Genomic DNA, 24393 nt, shown 5'->3' with positions numbered 1-24393 from the left:
TCACTGGGTGCGGAGCTGGTAATCTAGGAGATGGAGAGACGGTCCAGGATCTGTTTTTCACCAGGGAGGCCCACCCACCTGCCAGACCCTTCAGGCACTCCCTGACCCCCACCTGGGGGCAGTGGCACAGGCCAAGGGAAACCCTCTCTCAGCAATGCCTCCTACCCACCCACAGTGGGGGCTGTACGCACCTCCGTTCTGAGTGATGTAGCGGACCCAAGGGAGGGCCTGGTAGCCGCTCTTCTCGATGATCTTCAGATAGCGCACCTGGGGCACAGGTACCAGGACCCTGAACACACACAAGCTCCCTCCCTCCTGATTTCCCCCATAATGACCCCTGCCATGGCGTACTGGGTGCAAGAGGCTTGAGGAAGAGTGAGTGAGCATAGCCTGGTGGGGGGCAGAAAGGAGTCCTGGGAGACAGAGCCACTTCTAGAAGACACGGTGGAGAGCTGGGATGTAGGCCTATATATATGGCCCTCTAGCAGATTCTGGAGTAGGGCTGGCGTTCTCCTCTCCCCACAGATTTTCTGAGGAGGTAGTTAGGAAAATGGGCCCCAAAAGTGTATGGACATCAGAGGTTCAGCTCCAATTTATGGGCAAATGTGTCCCTGAGCTTGAGCTGAAGCACAGAGTTGGGTCTGAGAAGACGGGTGCAGGCCTCTTTCCATCAGGCCCTGCTGCCTGTGCAGAGGGGCAGAGCTGGGGCAGAGCTGGAGCAGCATGGTAAATCCCAAGACTGCTGGGCACATTGATGTGTGCCACCAGCAGCTGTCTGAGCCCAGACCAAGTCCCTGTGAGGGTCCCCTGGCTTGTCCATGTCTGCTCTGGGCCTGCAGCCTGGTTGTACTCACCTGGATGCCAGAGGTAGTGAAATAGGGGATCTCAAACTTGACACTGATTGGGGGCTTGCCCTCCTTGTCTTCTGCCTCTACACTGGGGAGGCCAAAGTGTGCCCGCATCAGGTACTCCTTGCCACCCTGGGGAGTGAACAAGAGTGGATGTTGTCAAGCTGAGGTCCCAGCCCAGCTCGACCAACAGCTGCTTTGGAGAAGCCCAGGCTGCCAGCCTGGCCTGAGCCCTGTCCTGTGAAACCTGGGATCACACAGTGCTCAGCTACCCTAATAAGCCTCACGGGCAGGCAGGGGGCCATTCTGGGGAAAATCATGGAGTGCTAAGGATCAAGAGAAAGTTTCAGAAACTCCCAAGAGAGAAGACTAGTTGCTTCAAGGAAAATGAGACTGACTGGCCTTGGGAAGGAAGGCGAAAGAGGGCGCGTGTCAGTGAGTGAGGAACCATGTGCTGAGTGAAGATGCTGGGATATGAAAGAACAATAATGTGGTTCCAGTGACAAAGCAGGTGGCAGGGAATAAACTCAGCTCCATCAGCCTCGCAGGAAACAGTAAGCAGAACCAAACCTGAGCCTCATGAAGACAGAAGGGAAATGGAAGGAAGGACACGCAGAGAATAGCCCCCCAGATCGCCTCACGTAGTCATGTCCCTATAACAGGGTTTAATTCTCCAGTTAATGAGAAAGACTTAGAGGTCAGGAAAGGGAGACAAAAAAATTATGAAATGGGTCTAAGATTGATACCTGATAGAGACTGTACCAAAAAAAAAATCAATCTCAGTTATGAATAAGAACAAATAAATCCTACATACAACATTAAATCCTACATACAACATTAACCACCAGAATTCAATAGTGCATCCAAAAGAAAACATTATCAGGTGATACTAACCCGAATGCATGGATAGTTTGGATCCATCCCAAATAAAAGATATGAACTGACAGACACTGAAGAGGCACTTGGCTAAATTCACTGCCCACCTATGCTAAAAACACAGGTCAGACTGGACTGAGCACGCAGTCCAGAGGGTGACGCCACCTGGTGGCGTCAGGTGCAGGCTAGGCTAGGAACCCCCACACCCCTCGCAGCCCTGAAGCACTCTGCTGCCAGAGCCCAGGAGCAGAAGAGGAAAAAGGAAAACTGTATCTGGTTGCAAATAGTAAGAGAGAAGATCTGAAAACTCACAAGAATAGAAAGAAAAACTGTTGCAAACTTGGAAATCCAATAAAAGTACCAGCATATAAAATTGCCACAGAAACATTAGTGACTTGTTAGAAGACAGAATGAAATATAAGACCCATTTATGCTGACTTAAAAGTAATCTTAATGAGAAATGGAGGCAGCCGGTGGGGAGCCTTGGTGCTCTGGGGGTGAGGAGAGTGCTCTGTGGCTTATATTTGGCTCCAGATACACAGATGTGTTCACTGAGGAAATTCAGTGAGTTGTACACCTTAAATTGGTGTACTTTTTGCATGCTGTGCTTCAATGAAAGTATTTTTTTTTTACAACAATGGGAAAGCTCACATGAAATATACAAGGTAAATGTCCTAACAGTCCTCAAAGGCACAGTGTGACAGAGGCACAAGGCTATCAGTCCCATAAAGTGTTAAGTCTTCCCAGCAAACTTATAAATTTAGGGCAAACTGATTCCAAAATTCATAAAGAAAATGAAACAAGCAAGACTTGTCAGGGAAAAAAATAAGCAATGGGGTTGGGGGATGGCTAGGGTGGGGCTAGGGTTGGTCTACTAGATGTTAAAACACAGAGTAAACCTTCTGGTTAAAAGGTGGCCTTGGTGCAGAGATAGAAACAGAATGTTGCATGAACATTTCATACTTATTAGACATATATTTCAAACCACTGGGAAAGGATGGACATTTTTTGTACATGATGTCAGAAAGCTGGACAGTCATTTGGAAAAAGATAAAATTGGATCTGTATCTCATCCCAGTCTGCTTTGAAAGGATCCAAAATCTAAGGTGAAAAGTACTACTGCACAAGTTCTAGAAGGAAACATGGGTGGATTTCTTTATAACCAGGAATAGGGAAGCCTTTCAAAGCATGACTAAGATCCAGATACAATAAACGGAAAAGACTGAGAAATCTAACTATTTTAAACAATAACAGTAAAACAAAGAATCAACCAGAAAAGGTTACATAGCAAAAAACCACCAGAAATAAAGTCAAAAGACAAACCCTAAACTGATGAGAACAATCTGCAACTTAGCTCAAAGAAAATCTCCTTATATAAGAGAGATTTTGTATCAAGAGCTTGTATCAAGAGCTCTGGGAAACAAAGAAAATGACAAACAGACAGAAAAACAAGCAAGAGACAGCTACCAAAGCCTGCGAGAAAGGAATGCAAATGCCCCTCAGATATCAGGCACCAGCTCGGGCATACACCACCCTCTGCCTCTTGGAGCATGACCACTGCAAGCCCAGACTTCAGAGCTCAAATCCCTGACCACAAGCTAGGCAGTCACCAGTGAGGAGCTGGCATGGCAGGAAGCTTCTGCTTTCCTGAAACTGAAGGCACTTGGCCTCAAGGATGTGACGCGTTAAGAGAGCAAAAGTGAGGGAAAGCAGTCCTGATGCTGAAAAACTAGTTTATACACAAAGGTCATCTCACAGCACTGTGGTAGGCAAAGGGAGCCTGTGGGTGGGGCCAGAAGTCTGGAAGGGGGGCCTCCCCAGTGGCTCAGCAGTTGAGCGCTGGGTTGTGAAGCTGCCCGCAGCCTCTGCAGCGCCGGTTCGATCCCTGGCCGTGGGTGAGGGTCCCACATGGCGCGTAGACCTCTCCTGCCACCTGCTGCTCCCCTCAGCAGTGTACTTCGTCAGTCTGCCTGCTCTGCTCTCCTCTCCCCTCTGGCTCTGGTGAATTCTCTCACCCTCCCGCGCTTCTGACTGTACCCAGTGCTTGTATAAATAAATCTTAAAAAAAAAAAAAAAAAAGAAGTCTGGAAGGGGTCCCAGCCAACTTGGGTGCTCACCGGGAAGGACTTGATGGACCACACAATCTCGCTATTTTCAGGGACCCACTTGACACTCCCCACTGTCGTCTTGAACTTGGGTGAATCAGCATCGTTGGGAACAGGGATGTGGATCTCCACATTGTTGGCTGTTGACCTCCGCTTGAATTGGCTCTTGGCCTGGAGAAAAGGCCAGTGCAGCCAAGGTTGTAGAGGGCGAAGGTGGGATAGCCCCCACCCACCACGCCCCCACAAGGGCCATGTATCCCTCAGCCTGATCTGGTACATGACCCTGATTTCTCCAGGTGCTGCCCATGCCTTCAAATCCGAGCTTCTCCCTGTGCCTGACTTCTGAAGTTCTGTCTCTGCCCTCATGTGCCCTTGGTCTTTGGGGTTCCCATACCTCCCTCTGGCCCAGTTCTTGCCTCCTGGGACAGTGCTATGCATCCCCAGGCTGGTCTGGGCTAGACAGGTTTAATGAATGGCAGGAAGGAGCCCCCTAGTCCCTGTGTCTCCTCTCTGTCCTGGGCTCACCCTCCAGGATGGGGATCACAGAGGTCCTGGCATACGTCTCCTCCCCTACCTCCTCCTAAGGTCCTAGATAGGCCAGAGACACCAGCATGTTCTCACCAGGCAGGCATCTGCTCCCCGACCACTGTGCCCATGCCCCTAGGGTGACACAACATGCAGGCTGCACACACCTTGATCATGTATTCAATGCGGCTGTGGGAATGCTTTTCAATCACGGACTCGATCCATATCAATGGCTTGACCTGTAGGGGACAGTGAAGATGGGGTCACGCCCTGAATTACAGAGGGGAAAGTGAGGCCCAGAGCACTGTTGTCTGGATGGGGCAGAGCACTAAGCCTAAAATAGCAGGGACCTGCAAGGACCTTCAAGGGGTGCAGGACGGGGAAAGGGTTGTGGCCCTTGGCCTCACCTGGAGGCTGTGAGACTCACTCTGAATCAGGACAGCTCTCACATACAGGGAGGAAGCAGCCACTCACTGGGGAGGAACTGCTCAGGGAACACTCACGTGGGTGTTGAGGCGGTAAGACATGAGCTCGAACTCGCCATCAGGCGGGATGAAAGAGATGGTGCGGTCATTCTCAAAGCGCGAGAGTCGCACGCATTGGTGGAACTTCACATCTTCCAGCTCCACCGACTTGCTTTTGCCACCTAAAGGGGAGGGGTCAGGAAGGCAGATCCCAATGTGTGAGAACACCCGGGGGGCTGGGTTCTGAACCAGCTGACTCCTCTCACAATCTGGGGTACCTGTCGTATACTGATATGGGCATGTGCCCAGAGTCCCACCGGTGTGGCCCCTGAGAGCAGAGCTGGTTGGCCTGGTTCACCCAAGCCTAGCCAGCACTGCTGCTCAGGACAGTTTCCTTTGGGTCTTGTTTGGTTTCCCACCCAATTGGGAGGGGGCTGCTCCGCTAGGCCTGAGAAGCCCCCACTGCCACTGTTGATCTAACTATTTTGATGCAGACACGGCTCCACCTCTGGTGGCCCAGCTTGCAAATATGGAGTCCCAGCAACCCAGGGCCCCTCAGGCCTCTCTGCTCCCTGTCCTGCCACAGAATTGCCACATCCAGGCCAACTGGTCAGAGTCTGAACACAGCCTAGACCCTATGGCTGAGGCCCAGCAAGGGAGAGAGGCCTAGCCTGGGGCCACTCCCTGCCTACCCCATGACCTGACTTTGGGCTTTTTACTGCCAAGTTTTCTGGTTCTGCTGGTGTTATTTTTCACAGTTGTCTTGTAAGCAATGTGAAACCTTTCTCTTCCAAGGGCTTGTGATTCATGTGATCCCTTAGCTCTCATCTGAGGGGTGAGGCCCTCTGTCCACAGGCGCAGTGCTGCCTGGATACTCACGGCCTGTGTTGTCGAAGAGGACCTTGTCGTTGAGGCCCAGGCGCAGCTCGGGCATGCCTGAGAGGAAGACCCGCATCTTGATGGAGCCCACGATCTCGCTGCGCAGGACATTGCCATTGGCACTGACCTGGGGGTGGTGGAGCAGCCATGAGGGGAGGCCCCTTGACTAGCCCACCATGCTCATGACCCTCCTGGCCACCCATAATCTCTTGATGCTCATCTCACCCTCCCCTGAGATTGGGGAGCCTCACATCTCTCCCATCTGGCCTTCGTGCCAGGGTCAGTGAGGTAGACACTGTGGGCCACACCCTCCCAGGTCTCAGGCTTCACTGGGTTCCTCCCTCCTTCACTGGGCCTGGAATCCCTCTGAGGGCTCCCTCATGCACCACTCCCTCTGAGAAGCCCCCACACTATGGGGCTCATTCATATCCCCTGAGCTTGTAGGCCTGCCACCTGGAGGGGATGGATGCTATAGAGGCTGCTCATCCACCAGGCTAGGCTCTCTCATAGCAGACCAGAATGGCTTGTCTTAAGAGCTCTGTTTCTCCAGCGGGGCCTGGGGAGGCACCTGCCACACATTCTCTAGGGCTTGTTAAAGATGAACTTTCTGGGCCTTTGACCCCTCTCTGCTCCCCAGGGTTGTCCTGAAGTCTGATAATCACTGATCCAGAATAACACATATACCTAAACACATACAATCTGTGGGCAGTGCTTGACTTGGTATCCGTATCTCATGCAAACTGGATACATCTGTGAATGTCATTATAAATCACAGAAGGGATGGGCAAACCCCAAGACTGTGCGAAGGAGGTGCTGGCCATGCTCCATGCTAATGTTGGGGAGGGCATAGGTTTCTCGCTTCTGTGAAGAAGCAGAACAATCTGTCTTATCTTTGACTTGAGTGTCCAGAATTCACTCTGGACACAGGAGATCACTGTACCCCCGAAGGGGACTGAAGCACCAGTGAGTGGCTGACGCCCTGAGATAGGCACAGAACAGGGCAGCGAGGATCCTGCAGGGTCTGCTGACATTTTCCATCGCTCATGTCACTCTGTCTACTATAGCCTCTCACTGCCCTTACCTAGCAGGCAGCTCCCTGATCCACAGTGCACAGCCACTGCCTGCTCCCCTGCCCCTTGCCAGCCTGCCTCTGTGCCCCTGTAGTGAGAGATGGAGTTGGGATGCTCACTGTTGGGTGCACAAGGGCACAGCCTGGAGGCTCTCAATGTCGTGGTCTGACTGGCTGCCACTCCCAGCTGCCTGACTGCAATGGGCCCTCCATGCTCCTTCCAACAGTGACTGCCCCAGATCCCCTTTTCTGAAGGGCTGGTTATCTACCCCGTAGGGAGACAAGTTTCCATAGTTCTCTGCAACTGACCATGTGAGGTCACCAACACTAGAAACTCAAGGACATAGAGTGAAGAGCCCACAGCCCACAGGCTAATCTTGGCCCTGTAGACAGAACCAGGAGCAATTGGCCTTCTCTGCCAAAGAGTGTTCAGTGGTTCAGAGTCAGTGCTTCCCCAGGGTAGGAGCAGAAGAGATGTTTGCCAAATGATCAATTGTTCAAACCCTCCATTGCTTCCAGACTCCAGAATCTGGAGGCTAATGTAGATTTTACTGCCAGCTCTGCAATCACACTAAGGAATGTGCTGTTCTCACATGCCTGGCACGTCCACACCCGCCTTGTGCTAGCCTACAAAGAAGACCAGGTTGCCTTTGGGCACAGCTGTGAGCATGGGTGCCTCAAACTCCTAGTACTTCTCACAAAGCTATTTGTAAGTTATTTTCCAGGATTTGCTACCCCCAAGGACACACTAGAGCCATGTTCTGGGCTCAGTCAACAATTCAGCTCAAGGTCCTGAGGCAAAAGGGAAACTGGTTATCAAGACCACTGTCTCATCTGATAACTTAAAAAGTAGTAAGGCAAAGACATTAAGTCCACACTGAGATACCCTTTTGGAAAAGCACTGTGACTAAGCAACTCCTTGTCTTAAAAATTGAGCCCTCCGGGTAAAGGAAATGCCCAAATTCATGCAGGGATGAACAAACACACTCATTTCTGCACCATCTGTAACTGTGAAATGGACACAATTAAGTGCCAAATGCTCCTAGACATCAGGAAATGAGGCAATCCCTGATGTGGAGGCAGGCAGGATGGAGTGGCCTGTACCTGGCCTTTCTGCTACTGAATACAATCAAGAAAGCTGGGCAGGATTTCAGAAGACTGGGAAGCATAACAGGTGGATCTGGGATCAATGGAATTAGCAATGCCACTCCCCCACAGGGAAGTGTTGAAGAAACTGGAAGTCGAAGTAAGGACTAGGGTGCAGAGAGCAGGCTGCCCAGGCTCCATGGCCAGAAGGGGAAGTCCAGGCACATAGAGGGAGGATGGGAAGCCCCTCATTTCCCCCTTTTTTTCTATTCTCTCACTTCCCAGGCCACATGCAATATAACTGCTGTTCTGAGAAGGTGGGGAAAACCCAGGATTTGGGTCCAACTGCAGACAAGCATGACAGAATGGGGATCTAGAGCCTCAAGTTTTGGGTCACAGAACCAATAAGGGAAGCCCCAGGGAACCAGAAAGTACCAGGGAGATAGTAGCAAGTGAAGAATTCAGGGAAGCAACCCCAAAAAACTGTTGTCTCCTGAGCTCTCTAGAACTTGGCATGCATGGGATGTGATCCTAATTATCATGCCAAAGGCCTTGACAACCAAACTGCCCGGTCCTAGCTGACCACAGGGTTGGGCACACCTAGGATAGACTCAAATAGCAAATGGCGTGAAAGCTTTGAAAACTGAACTCATTCATGGCCCACAGATTGGTGGTTGGAATTTGTGGCCTGAGTCTAACCAGGTCACTGCCAGCTAAAACAAAAATGTTTTCCATATAATTTAAATAAGATCTAGACTCTTATAATGTAATGTCAAAAAGTCTAGGACATATGCTAAAATTACTCAGTCTACAGAGAGCATGAAAATTTCAGCTCACAAGGAAAATACAATTGGTCGATGCCAGCATTGACACAGATGGGGATTATCTGACAAACACTTTAAACAGATGTGAGAAAAAATTGCAAATACTCTTGCAACAAATGTTAAAATAGAAATCGGTAAAAATAAAAACCAAATGCAAATTTTAGAAGTGAAAAATACAGTAACTGAACTTAAAAACTCACTAGATGAGCTTAATAGCAGAGTGGAGAGAATGTAGAAAAGGGTTTGTGAACTTAAAAACAGGTCAATGGAAATTATCTAAAGAGAGAGGAAGAAAGAATAAGTGAACAGAGCCGCAGGGAGCCGTAGATAATATGGATAGATAATATGGTCTAACATTCATGTTGCTGAAGACCATAAGAGAAGAGAGAGGAAAAGATGACAATATATTTGAAGAAATAATGACTGCAAATGTCCCAAGTTTGGTGAAGATATAAAACACAGATTTAAGAAGCTCAACCAATCCCAAACAGATACCCATAGATACATCATAATCTAATTGCTAAAAACTAAAGACAATGCAAAAATCCCAAAAGCAGAGAAAAACATCATAGAGGAATAAGGATTTGAGCGACTGCTTCTCATCAGAAACCACAGAGCCCCAAAGAACACAACACATTTTTAAGGTGTTGAAAGAAAATTATCAACCCAGAATTCACTATCCAGTGAATATTTCCTTCAGGAATAAAGTGAAGTAAAAACATTCTTAAATGAAGGAAAATCAAAGGAATTTGTAGTCAATTGATGTGTTTCAGAAAAATTGTGAAAAGAAGCTTCTCAGATGGAAGGGAAATGATAGCAAAAGGAAATCTGGAAAGTCATAAAGGAAGAGCAACACAAATGGTAAATATCTGGGGTAAACACAGTAGACTTTTCTCCTCCTGAGTTGACAACAAAAATTTGAAAGCAAAAATTAAACACTGCCTGCTGGGGTTTTTCAATGTATATATACAGCAGATGAATATACAGGGAAGTGTTGAAGAAACTGGGAGTGGAAGTAATGACTGGGGTGCAAAAAGCAGGCTGCCCAGGCATAGGGTAGTAATTTCTAAATTCCAACTGATGTGGAAAAATAATATTGAAAAAGTGCAAAATAATGAAAAGTGTGTATTTTATCACAATCATTAAAAAAAAAAACTATGCAAAGAGAGAGTCAAAATCACAATGAAAAAAATTATATGGGAAACTAGGATTGTTTAAATAGCCCCGGGAAAAATAGGAAAAGGATAACAAAGGAATGAAAAACAGATGGGGAAAAAAAAAATAAAAGAGTAAAACTTAATCCAAGCAAATTAATAGTTACAGTAACTATAAAAAGCCAAAAATAGAAACTATCAGGGTGGATTTAAAAAATGGCCCTGTTACATACTGTCTACAAGAACTTCACTCCAAATATGACATAGATTAGGTTAAAAGTAAAAGTATTTTTTAAAAATAGACAAACTAGGTAAACACTAATCAAAAGAATTCTGGAATGACAGTATTAATGGAAAAACAGACTTCTGAGCAAAATAATTACCAGGGATAAAGAGAGACATTATATAATGATAAAAGGGTCAATTCATCCAAGAAAGTATGAAAATGTGTTTGTGCGAGAAAGCAAGGCTTCTAAGCATGTGAAACAAAGACATGAACAAATTCAAATGATGCTAGAGATTTTAAATCATTCCTGTCAGTAACACATGTAAGTAGTAGACAAAAACTGACAAGAATTGCTAGAAAATTTGAATAAAACCATCCACCAACTGAATTTAATTGGTATTTACAGAATATTCCACCCAGTGCAGCAGAATATACATATTTTTCCAACTGCACATGGACCATTCACTAAGATAGTCAGTATTCTGGGTCATTAAAATAAGCCTTAACAAACTTTAAAGAATTGATGTTATTCAAGTGTATTCTCACATTTTATGGAGTTCAATAAAAAATAACAAAAACCCACCCAAAATCTGCACACATTTAGAAATTAAACAAATGTACTTTTATTAAATAATCCATGAGTCAAAAATGAAGTCTCAAGGGGAAAATTGAAAATACCGCGAATAAAAATGAAAACCCAACATATCAATGTGGGATGCAGTGAGTGCAGTTTAGAGAGAAATTATGTAACAGTAAAATGTTCATATTAGAAAAGGAGCTAAGTTTCCCCCTTAAGAAATCCTAATCAAAGAGAAGGCAATACTAGAGGTAAGAGCAGAAATCAATGAAATTGAAAAGAAAACAAGAGAGAAAAACCAATGAAATCAAAAGCTGCTTCTTTATAAATATCAATAAAATAGAAGACCCTCTCATATTTGACAAAGAAAAAAGAAAGATAACATAAATGACCAAAATCAAGAATGAAAAAGGGATCATAAAGACCTTGAAGATGTTAAAAAGATAGTAAGGGAATATATAAAGAACACTTTCTGTAAACTCATTGATTTAGATGAAATGACCCATTTCTTGAAACAATATACCATTAAATGAAAAACTCAAGATGAAAGAGAAAAACCTGAATAATCCTGTAACCATTATAAAACTGAAATCTGTAGTTAAAAACATTCTAAAAAATACATCTCTGGGTACAGATAGTTTCACTGGTGAATTATACAAAATAAATTTAAAAATCAACAATTTATACTAGTTTCCAAAAAATGAAATATACATGGTAAAAAATATGAAATTCTGATGAAAGACATCAAAGATGATCTAAATACATAGAGAGAGTTATTGTGTTCATGGATTGATTGCAAGACTTAATATACTAAATGTATTAATTATCTCCCAGTTGATCAATAGTTATTTTACACAACACCAAACAAAATCCCAGCAATTTTTTTTGTAGATATAGACAAGTTGATTCAAAAATTCTATACAAAGGAACTAGAATAGCTAAAACAATATTGAAAAAGAAGAATGTTAGATGAATCATATTGTCTGATTTTCAGACTTACTATATAAAGTTACTTACTAAGACTGCGATTTTGGTAACGGAATAAATAGAAGAATGGGACAGAACAGATAGACCCACAAAAATATAGTCTGGATTTTTAACAAAATGCAAAAGTAACTCAGCAGAGAAAGTATAGTCTTCTTAAAAAACAATGTTGGAACAACTACAAAAATTGTGCTAATAAAAGAAAAAAAGGAGAAAGAAAAATAATTGTGCCATGTGCAAAAAACAAAAAGAACTTATATAATCTTATATGCCTTATATGACCTTGGGTTTGCCAATGAATTCTTAGACATGGTATCAAAAGCATAATAAATTAAATAAATAATTGGACTTCATCAAAATTAAAAACTGTTTTGTATTACTATAAATAACACTTTTAATAAAGACAAGTGACAGACTGTGAGAAAATACTTATGTAGCTGACAGAACCACATATCTGACAAAATACTTGTATTCAGAATATATAAAGAATTTTCAAAACTCAAGAGTCAGAAATCAAATGATCCAATTTAAAAATGCTCAAAGACACAAAGAGACACTTCTCCAAAGAGGATATATGAATGGCAAAGCAGCACATGAAGAGATGTTCAACATCATGAGCCACTAAGAAAATGCAAATTAAAGCCATGATTAGACACCACTACATACCTATTAGGATGGCAAAAATAAAAATACTGATCAAGGATGGGGAGCAACTGCAGCTCTCATCCATTGCTGGTGAAAATGCAAAAATGGGGAAGCCACTTTGGAAAGACAGTTTGGCAGTTTCTTATAAAGATAAACATACACTTACCGCATGACCCAGCAATCCCACTCCTGGGTATCTGCCCTAGAGAAATGAAAACTTCTGTCCACACATAAACCTGTACACGCAACGTTTATAGCAACTCTATTTATAATCGCCAAACACTGGAAACAACTCAAATGTCCTTCAATGGATAAATGAAAAAAGTGTGGTTCAAAATATAAAATACATACAAATAAACATAAGAAAGAAACTTTTTGACACACATAACAAGTTGGATGACTGTGAAAAGCATGATGCTGGGTGAAAGAAATTGGACTTGAAATGTTACAAACTCTATGATTCCACTCATTCAACAGTTTCAAAGACAAATTATAGTGACGGAGACTAAATCAGTGGTTTCCAGGAGGCAGGAACAGGTAGGAGGGTGCAATGACAAAGAGGCAGCACAAGGGAGGCTTTGAGATAATGGAGTTGTTCTATATCCTGATTATGATAATGGGGTAAATAAGTGGAATGAAACTCATAAAAAAAGATCAATTTTACTTAATAAAAAAGAAACCAAAAACCAAACATATAAAACAGTAAAAAAAAAAAAAAAAAGACAACAAATTCTCCCACAACCCCAAAATAAAAACCCAAACAAGCTGTAAGAGAACATCTTACACTCATTTTTATAGAAAAACAGCACACATTTTTATATCTACAGAATGATGTCCTCAAGGAAACTTAAGTTACTTGGTCTTCTGACAAATCCTTAGCATTTTAACTTTAGAACTGTAGAGAAATTGTTCTCCCTCGAATTTATTCATTTATTTACTTTTTCCTTACCATCATCCCTTACATTCCTTTGTTCCTTTCTCCCTTCTCCTTCCCTCTTAACCTCAGTGCCCTTGCAGTGTTCATTAATGTCCACTAGTTTTTGTAAATATTTTATTTCGTCCAATTGTTCACTATGTAAATGTCCAGTGTTTACTAGTGTCCTTAGCTTTCTAACTATACACACTGCTTGTTTTTTTCTTTTTTGCAAAATGCAAGCATTGATTCTAAATAAGAACAAAAGCAAATGAAGTTTCAATGAGTGGCCCAAACTGAATCCTGTTACCTGCTATCACATAGATTCTAAATATTTTTCAGCACTTTGGTAGCTTTAAAAATCTACTCGCTATGCTTTCTATCACGAGAAGACAAAATCAGAAAAGAAAGGAAGCCTACCAAAAGATTGACAGACTCAATGACGTCCAGGAACACCTCATTCTTCCGGTACTTGATGCCCTCAGACCGCCAGGACACTGCGTTGGTGACAGTGGCCGGGGGCCGGGGGGCCCCAGTTTCCAGTTTGTGGCCTTCTTGAGTGATGTACCTGGGGGGGCCACACTCAGAGTTAAGGGACTAACAGTCTTGAAAACAGCACCTACTGCAGCAGGCTCCAGAAATGGCCGACTCTAGTTTCCTCCATGGCTATTTAATGCAAGAATAGCTTATATTAAAAAAAAAAAAAATCAAGACTTAAATTACAATGAGCACAGAGCATTCATTTTAACAGTCAAGAAGCACTGTAGCACTGTAAGTAAATGGAGTGGGCTCGGGTTTCTCCTCTGTGGGACATGCAGAGGGGACTGACCCCCAGGAGTGTAACCTAGTGACCCTGGTCCCATTTGGGGAGACATGGGAAAATTATGTAGCTTCTGAGTGTCCCTTTGCACCCCCAAGAGTGGGGAGAACAGTGCTGTTGGGGCCAGCCTACTGTCTCCTTCTAGTGAATTGAGTGAATGTAACTTACTCCCCTGAGCCTAAGATTCCCAGGAAGTTCTTAAAGTACATGGGCTTTTATTTGAAGGCAGGATTCCGGAGAAGATTTATTCTCACCACCTCATTTATGACAGCAAAAACAAAGGCAGGTACTCCCTGACAAGGAGGCATTTAGTGCACCTGTGTGGGGGGAGGCTAACGACCCAGCAACAGGGAGATGCTCAGACATGCAAGGATGTCATGTGGAGAAGCATCTCAACTGCCCAACTCATTGAAATTTCACTCAGCAAACACCCACATGAGCTGGAGATGGGTGCCAAGGTCTGCCCCCCATCCCACCCACACTCACTCCTGCAGGATTTTGCTGTCAGTGGTCTGGGGGTAGCCAAAGTCCATGAGCTCATCCAGCAGCTCGTAGATGATGACAAAATTGTCTCGGATACTCTCTTCCTCCAGTTCCTTGAAGTACTCTGAGAACACCTGGGGTGGTGGAGGGCAGAAGAGAGGGAAGGGGTGAAGGGTGAATGCTGCACAAACTTGTTTGCCCTTCATGCCCTAAGGCCCAACACTGCCTCTGTCCATTCCTGGGCCGGGTGATATGCTGAGGGCAAAGCCCTCGTGGGGGACTTGGCGCCTGTGAGTAGAAACCAGACTGGGGGCATACATGTATCATCTGGGTCCAGGTCAAAAGCCTTGCATCTGCTCCCTGCCAGACATGCCCAGGCCTGGGGCACCTCTGAGCTTCCCTTTAATTCTGACTGTAATTGTCAGCCTGTGCTGGTGAGTCAGGAGTGATGAGGAAAGGGACAATGGTCTGTGGGGCCAAGACAAGGGTCCTCTTCTGGCCTCCCTAAGATGCCAGTCTGTACAAGTGTGCATGCAGACACATCTTTCCATTTCAACAGAAAATTAGAGGGTCAAAGAAGGGACATTGAAGGAGACAGAAAAGGGACTTGTAGGAGGTGCCACAGGCAGTCTTGGTAGGTGCTCTTTCATTGGCACAAACATGGAAGGAAGGTCACCAAAACAGAAAGGAAGTGCTCAACACCCAAGGGAGGAGAATCATCCTCTCTGCTCTGCTGTCCTCAGCACTACAGGACCACCGTCCACCCCTACTCTGAAATCTCATGTAGCACTGCCAGGACTCCAGAGTGAAGGATCACTTCTTGGCCACATTGGAGCCTCCTAGAGCAATGCACTGCTCTCCCGCCCTCACACCCTCAATACCCAGATCAGCCTGTCCCCACTGAGACTGGCACAGGTGGCTCCAGAGCCAGCTGCATTGGCATCACCAAGGGATGGAAGCTATCCTGGGTCTACCCTGGTCTCCCAGGTCCCATTCCACTTTCTTCAACCCCACAGTCCTGCTGGGGCCAGTCTACTGTCTCTCTTCAAGAAGCCACCAGCAACTTCCTCATGGATTCCTTGCTGCCTTCCACTTTTCTCTCTTCATGGTGTTGTAGAAATAAATTCTAGCCTTTTACCCAGGCAGAGGAAGAACAAGCGGTACTTCAGGAATGGTGAGGTCAGGAGAAGCTTTAGTACTCATGCATGAGGTCCCAGACCTGGGTAGCCCCATAAGGTCTGAGCACCCGTTTAAAGACTAAGCGTTCCTTTTATACACAATTGTCTCCGTATCTGTTACACTGATAGCATCGTTTTTCAGCAGACACAACCATTTGAGGCAAAGTCCCCAGACAAGAGGGGCAAGACCAGGGGGAAAGATGCAGGCATTCGGGGATAGCCTTGGAGAGACAGACCAGCTTGGCCTGCTGCCCGACCTTGTAGATTAGAGTGCTGAGGCCCTGGCCATGAATCTTGAAAGGGAAGGAGCTGTAAGTAAGCAAACTTGTTGATTATGCTGCAATGGAGTGTTCATTGCACCTGGTTGGAAGTTATGCTGGAATCTTTATTATATTTACTTGCTCAATAATATATTTTCGCTTCAATGGCAGTCTAAGATTGTCTTAACTTCAATCAGGTCTGGTCAGTCTTCCGCTTAAAGTCCTCCGCCATCTTTCAACAGACTTCGAATATGACCTAAACTCCTCATTAGGTCCTGTGTGGGTTCCCCCAACACCACCCAATGTCTAGTCCCATCTACCCTGCTGACCTCAGACCCACTCTATGCTGGGCACACTGGCCTCCCTGGTGCTCCTGACCACAGGTGCCCCAGCACCTCCATGCTCTGGATATCTCTCTATAGCGGGCCTCAGGCCTCTGTGCTTTTAAAGCCCCAAGAAGATTCTGAGCAGAGCTTGGTTCCACCCTTTTATGGTCACTCCCGCTCCCCAACCTGACTCTCAGCTGCCCACCCTCCACGCTCTACAGCTGCTTGGGGACAGACTTGTCACTCCCAGGGTGCATTCCTACCTGTGGTACCACCTGCTCCTGCTCACTTTCTCCTCCTTACCAGGCAGAGAGCAACTAACGCCTTAGAATCCCACACTTGGGGCAGTGGGAGCCCCTTTTCCTATTCCTTACTCCTTTCCTACAGCCCTCCAGTGGCCAGTCTAGGGAGCACAAAGCCAAGCCTGGGCACTAGGTCTCAGGCCCCCTCTGAGCCCTGTGTGGGGCTTACCTGTACCACCTTGTAGAGGAAGGAGAACACCAAGGACACACACGCGTTCTTCTTGGAAGTGGCAACCACTGTATGGCAGCAGTTAAGGAGCTTCCAGAGCTTGGGTGTCCTCACCCATCAGGGCTCAGAGCCTCATCCCCGCCACCCCCACCCTGAGCCTCTGAGCCAAGCCAGGCCTGGGAGATGACAGTTACTAGGCGATCATGGCCCAGGACACACAGTTACCATGCAGATGCGGGCAGAGATAAGGCAGTTACCAAGTAGATGTGGTCCCGGGGCCCCTCACGGAGCACTCAGCAGACAGAGGGACAGCAGGGGGCATGGAGATGCCAACCCAGCTGCCCTGAGGAGGTGATGTCTGAACTAAGTTGGAGCCAGAATGGAGATGGGGGGAGGGTACTTCAGGTGGACTAACACATTTGCCTGAGGAGAAGATGTGGGCCTCTTGGTAACAGAAAACCCAGCCACAACTGGCCTTCTCCAAAGTTGATGGGCCAGGGCTGCCAGCCAGGGCCCATGCAGACCTTGACTCCGCCTGCAAATCTTTACCCCCAAAGCAAACCTCTGTAAGGAAGCCTCCATTTTTTTCTCCTGTTGGGCAAGAGGGGGTGCTATGAGTAGACTCACCCGGTGACTGGGGACACTCTCCTGGTGTAAGAATGGATTCCACTTCATGGGGTCAGTCTGTGTTGGGTATTTCTGGTTCCTCTCTCCCTTGGGGGTTGGGGGTGGGGGCTCAAGTCACCAGGAAAGCCATCTCCTTCACTGCAGGTCCTTGCTCCCTGGCCTTCCTATTTATGACATACCTATGCCACCCAGCTCCAGAGCGGAGCTATGAGCTCCAGGAAGGAGACAGCAAGGGCTAGACTATGTCCATCTATGTCCATCTGTCCATTCCCACTTGATACTTTGACAGCACAGGGGCCCAAAAGGACACTGGCCTTCTCCTTCCTCCATAACCTTGCCCTTAGGTACTTTCTAAGGAGGGCACCTGCGACCCTCTGGGCCAGATCTTAGTGGAAAACCCTCACTAATCACAGAACTAGGAACAAGGATGGGGTGGGAGGTCATCCACTCAGGCAGGTAAGCCATTGCTATCTCCTCCCTGGCCCACCTGAAATGGAGCCCACCTGGAAACTGGCCTTACAGTTCTGAGCTCACCCAGCCACCCCTCCTTATACTGGATGGCCGAGGCCCAGACTCAGAGTGGTTTCACAGACAGCCACTCTGTTATAGGTGCCAGCAGGGCTCGGCAGAGCTGCTCCCAGGTCTTCCAGTGGTTAAGTGTAAAAACAGGCATGGCCAGGGAGCAGACCTCAGGGGGGCGTTGAGGGTCCTAGCTAGCACCTCCCCATGATGTACTGCACGCAAGTCGCTAGGGATGGGTTAGTTTGGAGTATGACTTCTGAGCTACCAGGGCTTCAGAGCCTGGGATTCTGCATTTGTAAATGGCTCCTAAGAGATGCTTTCGCTGCCTGCTTCCCCTCCCCTACTAACAGATTCAGGACTCCTGCATTTCTCTAAGAACATGGGGAAGGGGGTAGAACTCATGTCTACTTGGTGCAATGCTCACACATCAGCTCAACCGATCCTAGCGTCTTGCAGGAAGTGGTCTTTGCTCCTGAGGGTTAGTGGGACAATGAGGACTCGCTTACCGTCACAGCTACTACAGATGAGTGTAAATGGGGCTGCCTACTCTAAGGCCAGGCCCTGCTTGCAAGTGGCCCAGAGGTCAAATGTGCTGGCAGGGATGACGAAAGCCATGGGATGATGCCATGCAGACCTCATGGATGGAAACTGGCTCAGCCAGGTATCCACATGGGCAGAAAGCAGGGGGCTTAGAGCTGTGGGCAGGCTTGAGAGGCAACCTCTCCCCTTCTCTGTTTCCCTCCCACTCGGGTACTGATCCCACTTCTTCTCTACCTCCTCAAGTCCACTCCAATTCCTTGCAGTCTGGCCCCAACTCAGCAGCCAAAGACCTCCAGAAAATGCAAAGCTGGTTGTGTTGCCTCTAAAACTACAGGACTTCACAACATATTTAAGGTATGAGTGTATGTTCTACCTACTGCTGAACCTCCTTCCCCCATCTCACCCCCTCCACAGTGCCCCACAGCCCTTTCACCAAAGCTGCCTCTCATCAAAGCTGCCAGTAGCTAATTTAGCGCCCCTGTGCCCGCTCCTCTGGATGAGGATGCTGGTCTCTTCAGACATCACCTCTACAGCGGGTGCTTTCTAGACTCTGAGCCAGATAATACACTCCATAACAGTGTATTCTTGGCCTGTCTCCTGGGAAGGAGGGAGCTCAGAGAGGACAGGATACTGCCTGAAGGCCCCATTGTGTTTGAGTTGGCCCCGGACTGGACCAGGTGTGCATGAAAGTGCCTACACTGGAGCCCCCTGCCTCCCTCCACCCCTGTCCCCAAACCCCTGGCAGAGGGATACAATACAGGTTGTTGTGCTTGATCCACATGAAGCGGACACCCCCATGCGCCAAGATGGGTGACAGCATCCCCTCCTCCTCTTTCTCCATCAGGATGGGCATAAAGTGTTCTACCTCCGACATGTCCACATCACCACGGTAGTTCCGGCAAATAAGCACCTGCATGGGGGTGGAAGAGAGGACACTGTAGTTTACTCTGAGGCCCCCAGACCTGTGCCTAGGGGTGGAGGGAAGACTTGCCTCCCTCCTGAGAATGGTCATCAAAGGGCATATTCAAGTTTGTCTCCATCCCCAGGGCTGTCTGAGGAGGGCAGCTCCCTGGCCAGGGGTCAAGATGGCATAATTTAAACTCATCAGGTTCAAACAGCATCGAAGGCTCTCTGCAGATCTTGGAACCTTTCCTGCTCTGCTCTGCTGCCTGTGTCAGGTGCCCATTCCAAGTGTCTGAGTGTGAGTGCCCACATCTACCAGAGCCTCCATGGCCTGAAGAGGAGAAGCCCTTTCCTGGCCTCTTTCATAGCCTGTGGGCTGGATGTGCAGCCTCTGGAACACTTGTCCATTGCTGATGGGGACATAAAATGGGACTACTATGCTGTGGTTTGGTAGGTTCTTAGAAAGCAAAACCTAGATAACAACCTGGCATTTCCTCAATAGGGTATTTACTCAGAAGCCCCGTGCCACATGAAGACTTACACGTGGAGGTTCACAGCAGCTTTATTTTAATCAGACCTAGCTGGAGGAAACCCCAATGTCTTTCCACAGATGAAGGAGACATGTACTGTGGCTGCTCATGCCAGAGAACACTGCTCAGAGGTGAAAAGGAACCAGGGCTGGCCTAGGCAGCAGCATGGGAGGAGTTCAGGATCACTGGGCTGAGAGACAGAAACCAGATGGGGCATGTCCTGCAAGATTCCACTTACACAAAATCCTAAAATCCTGGGAGATGGTGACAGAAAATGCATGAATGGCTGCCTGGGTATGGGCTAGACACAGGTTGCAAGGAAGGTGTGGAGGGACAGAATGCGTGCCCTGGCTTCCCTATTATACCCAACAGCTGAACTCATCAAACTGTTCATTTCAAATCAGTGGTTTATTACACGTAAACTATACTTCCTTAAATTCAGGAATAAAAAGGGGGTTTGAGCTTTGCCAGCCTGGGTAAAGTTCTGGCTGGAGCTGCTGCAGCTCTTGGGGATTCATGAGGACAATAAGCAGGAGGACTCGGTCACTGACATGACCAACCTGGATGTCTCCTGCTCAGAACCTGTAGCGTCATGAAATATGGTGTCTCTGTTGTTTTAAGTCAGAAGAGAGAGAATCTTCCTTTTCTAGATTCTTCCCATGGTCGGTGGAAGGGACACTGTGCCCTCCTCCTGCTGAGGCTCTTCAGGACCCAGGACTCAGCAGGTGTGCTCACGGGTACCTGGACCTGCCCTGGTTGGGGGACTCATCAAACTGTTTAGTTCAAATCAGTGTTTCCTCTATTCTCCTTGCAAGGAGTATACACTGTTTCATAAACCCTGGCCATGAGGTACAACCATTATTTTTACAGCAAGTTCCAAAGAAGCAACACCACCGGCCTGAGGTCATACAGTGAATGAAAGTGAGTCAAGATTTAACTCCCTGTTTACACTCCCTGCTGGGCGACTTCTGCTCCCTACTTATTGCTTCCTGAGTTTCCCAAAACTCATCTCCTTCCCCATGTAATATTGGGAGGTGCTTCTGGCACAGGCACTTGGACCCCCCAAGGAAAGGGCAGGGAGTGACTGATTTGCTTTGGCTCAGCAGGGCTGCAGAGGTCTGGTCTCAGCAAGCATGCGTGGCGTGCCCCTCCGCAACGGCGGCGCTGCGCTGCGCCTGGATGAGCTGTGCTAAGATGAACTGGGCTCCTACACTGGTATGCTTGCTTGGGGGAACCGAGGGCTGCCCCAAGGGCATGACCTTCAAGCTGTAGAGGTGTAGGGCTAGAGCGGCAGGGGGGCTAAAGCCACAGGGGGACCTGAGAATGTTGGTTAGGCAGAGAGGCCAGCCTCGGAGCTGAGGCTGCGGATAGAAGACAGGAGTGAGGCAGGCGGCGATGAGGTGGCAGCCCCACCACGCCACTATTCTTGACTTGTCTGGCTCTTCATGGTCCCTCTAATGCTGCTCCACCCATGTTCCCCAGACTCATCCCACTGCTGCTACCCCAATCTACTTAGTCTCTGAATCGTTCACAGCTATTCTTGCCCCTAAAGAAGTCTTCTCTCCTTGCTCTGGTTGAGCAAGGATCATATCCTGTCCCCTCCTCCCCCAACCCATTTACCTTCACTGCCCACATCACCAATCCACTAGGTATTTATTTGTATCCTCATTTATGTTTCGTGGCTTCTAATAAGGACTAACATCTCTTGATAGTCATGACCACTTCCGCATCAGTCATCGCTGTGTCCTAACGGAGCCTGGCCCATACATGAGTTCAGGTGAGTGTGTGTGCAGTGGATATGGGGGTAAGAGAAAAGAAAGGGAGAGTGATGCCCAGGTGACTGAAGTGTGTAGTCTGGGAAATGCAAGTTGGCGGTGGCTGTGGAACCCCACGGTATCCTGGAGGCCAGTGGATGTCCAGAGAAGAGCTCTGAACTTGGGAGCACATTTAAGTCACTGGTGCACTGACATGAATCAGCCTGCCTGGGAAAGGGACAGTGCTGGAGGCACGCCTGGGCCTGAGGAGCCAACAGACCAAGGGAGGGCGGAAACAGAGAGGATGGTGGGCAGAGAGAGAAATGGGCACAAAACTGGCAACCCAGAGACCAGAGACGCCTGATGGGAGGAGTGCGAGAACAAAGTCTGATGCCACAGAGAAGCTAGAAAGAGAAGGGTGAGGAGGTACGCACAGAGGGCTTTCTATAGCTGAGTGTGGTTAGGTTGGTTTACTTGGTGACCTGAGGCTCTGGTTGGCAGACAGGTAGTCATGAATTTCTTGATGTGCCATTACTTGTTTTTGATTAAATGCAGCCTTTTGCCAGAGGCAAACTCTTCAAACGTGAGGTCTGCGGGAGTGGAGTGACAAGGGCACAATGGCTGCTGCTGACAGCAGGCAGCTTCCTGAAAGGCAGGTTTGATCATGCTTCTCCCACATTACTGTCTCCTCACGGTGAGTCCTCCTGGGATTAAAGTGATCCCCTATGTCCCCACTCTTGTCTGGACATCCTCATCACTTCCAACCCTCCTGGTGCCATGCTCCAGATTCCAGCATTACCCAGGACTTGCTGCCTGCTTGCCAGTCCTAGCAGGAGGCCCTGCGCCTCTTGTGCCCATTGCAACAGCTCCTTGTCTACCTGCCATCTGGTGCCATCTGGTCACCTTCCCAGTTTCAGCATCTCTCTCTTCCAAGAATACTTTCATAACCACCTCTTCTTTTACCACCCCAAACAGGTTGGGCACTTGTATTACCTCAGGCGTTTTCCAGGCCCTGGTGTCTAACTAGAGCTGACCATCTGGATCAGTTTCAAAGTCTTGTCCCTGCTAAGCTCTGAGGTGCATGGGGGCTAGCATGGACTGTGGGTGAGCCATGGCTGGTGCTGAGCCACCCTATGTATCTGCTCATCTAAGTTCACACAATAATGCCCTCAAAGTCTCATTTAACCAGTGAGAAAAGTGAGGCTCAGAGAAGGGAAGGCACTTTTTCAAGGTCACACAGCAGAGATGACTCTGGGGTTCAGCTCCGCAGTTATGGTGAGATGGTCAGTGTTGGACTTGGTATATGCTTGGTGCTCATGGAATATCTGCAAAGGAATTAAGTGATCTGACACAGGCATCCTGCTGGTATCTCTGGGGACACAGTGGCCAGGGCAGAAACAAGAACACTTGTTACGAGAACTCAGGGAGCACTGCCCACCCAGCCTCTGGTGTACCCTCTGTCCTTCCTTGCCTCTAAGAAGGCTGGGGAAGGAAGTCCAGCCCTGGACGTCACTAGCTATTGACTTTGGAAGGCATCCAAGGCAAGCAACTCACTCAAGGAACTTTAGGAGAGTGCAGGGTGTGGGCAGTGGGGCAGAAGGGGCAGCCACTTCATCTCTTCACTCCTAACGCCTGCCCGTCACCACATTTCTCTCATACTGTTTAAATGCTACTTGTTCTGTTCTCTGTGTTCTCAGATGCAAGAGGCCAGGTACCCGCAGTGAGATGGACTTAGGGGAAGGCAGTGGTCCACTGTTGAAGGACTTTGAGATTTTTCCTGTAAGAAGTTTTCTTAGCTACCCCTGGGAGACACACCTTAGGTCCAACTCCTTCACATCTTAGACTGATTTGTCACACCCATCCAGGAGGCCCTTCCTGACCCTTCCCGTTGGGGCTGGTTCTCTCTATTATATCCTCACTGCTCTGCCATTACATTTTACAATTATTTGTATTTGCTGAGATTGATGTCCATGGTCCCACCAGACTGCCAGTTCCAGAGGAGACTGATTTGAACTCTATTCTTTCCAAGGTTTAGCACCCTGTCTGACTTTGGTGGGTGCCCTTAAATATTAGTTGGATGAACAAATGATTCTCGGTTAAACTAGACCTGCCATTTCTCTGTGACAGAGAAGGTAGGTGGCATCACTTCTTCCTGCCTCAGTTTCTTCTTGCCTAAGATGCCGCTACCCCCACCTCACACCTTGAACGTTAGGAAATGCCTGTGGGGACTGGCACAAAGAATTCGCCGATTAACAGTAGCCACAGCCTCTTGGTCCGAGAGGGCGGAACCAGCCCGAGGGTACACTGTCTGCCAACACTGATATGCCTGGCCACCTCCGGCCAAGGGTCGCTAAAACCTTCGGTGTCGGGCTGGGCTTGGAAGCCAGCAGCGGCCCCTTCTCTCTACTGACACGGCTTTCCAGAGACCCACCCAGGCCTGAGCCCCTAGCCCTCCAGGGTAAGGTGGACTTGCGGCCAGTTACCTGGCAACGGCAGCGGCCCACCAGCTACTTAGCAACAAGGTTAGGCTGGAGGACCTGAGACCCCGATTGGTCACCTAGCAACAGGGCGCGACTCGCGGACCCGAGGCCCCGACTGGTTATCCAGCAACAGGGTAGATCCCTCAGGTGAGGCCGACCAGTCGCCTGGCCTAAGACCAGCCTGGGTCCTATTGGCTGGCTACCTAGCAACAGGGTGGGTCTCCGTCGGGCAAGGCCCCCGCCGGTTGCTTGGCAACCGGGAGGGTGTGACGCTCTCCTTACCTTGCCCTTCAGGTCCAGCACGTAGACGGCGCTGGCTGACAT

General features: G+C 47.9%; 1 protein-coding gene across 2 annotated transcripts; it reads right to left on the bottom strand.

The window, feature by feature from the left end:
• On the bottom strand, window positions 1–24393 carry AP1M1 (adaptor related protein complex 1 subunit mu 1; the record flags this gene model as incomplete). Of its 2 annotated transcripts, XM_084248746.1 has the most annotated exons (13): window positions 1–23; window positions 192–267; window positions 855–980; window positions 3842–4000; window positions 4522–4593; window positions 4858–5000; window positions 5698–5824; window positions 12429–12464; window positions 13596–13743; window positions 14482–14612; window positions 16714–16781; window positions 19156–19312; window positions 24352–24393. In XM_084248746.1, 13 exons carry the CDS (start codon window positions 24391–24393, stop codon window positions 1–3), a joined length of 1308 nt encoding a protein of 435 aa, XP_084104872.1. The 2 variants fall into 2 exon arrangements, with proteins under 2 accessions (XP_084104872.1, XP_084104873.1); XM_084248747.1 differs by lacking the exon at window positions 12429–12464.

Source organism: Talpa europaea, assembly GCF_964194135.1.
Source record: "Talpa europaea genome assembly, chromosome: 12".
Classification (NCBI taxonomy): Eukaryota; Metazoa; Chordata; class Mammalia; order Eulipotyphla; family Talpidae; genus Talpa; species Talpa europaea.
The sequence above is the reverse complement of the archived record's forward strand: the minus strand, read 5'-3'. Positions and strand labels throughout refer to the sequence as shown.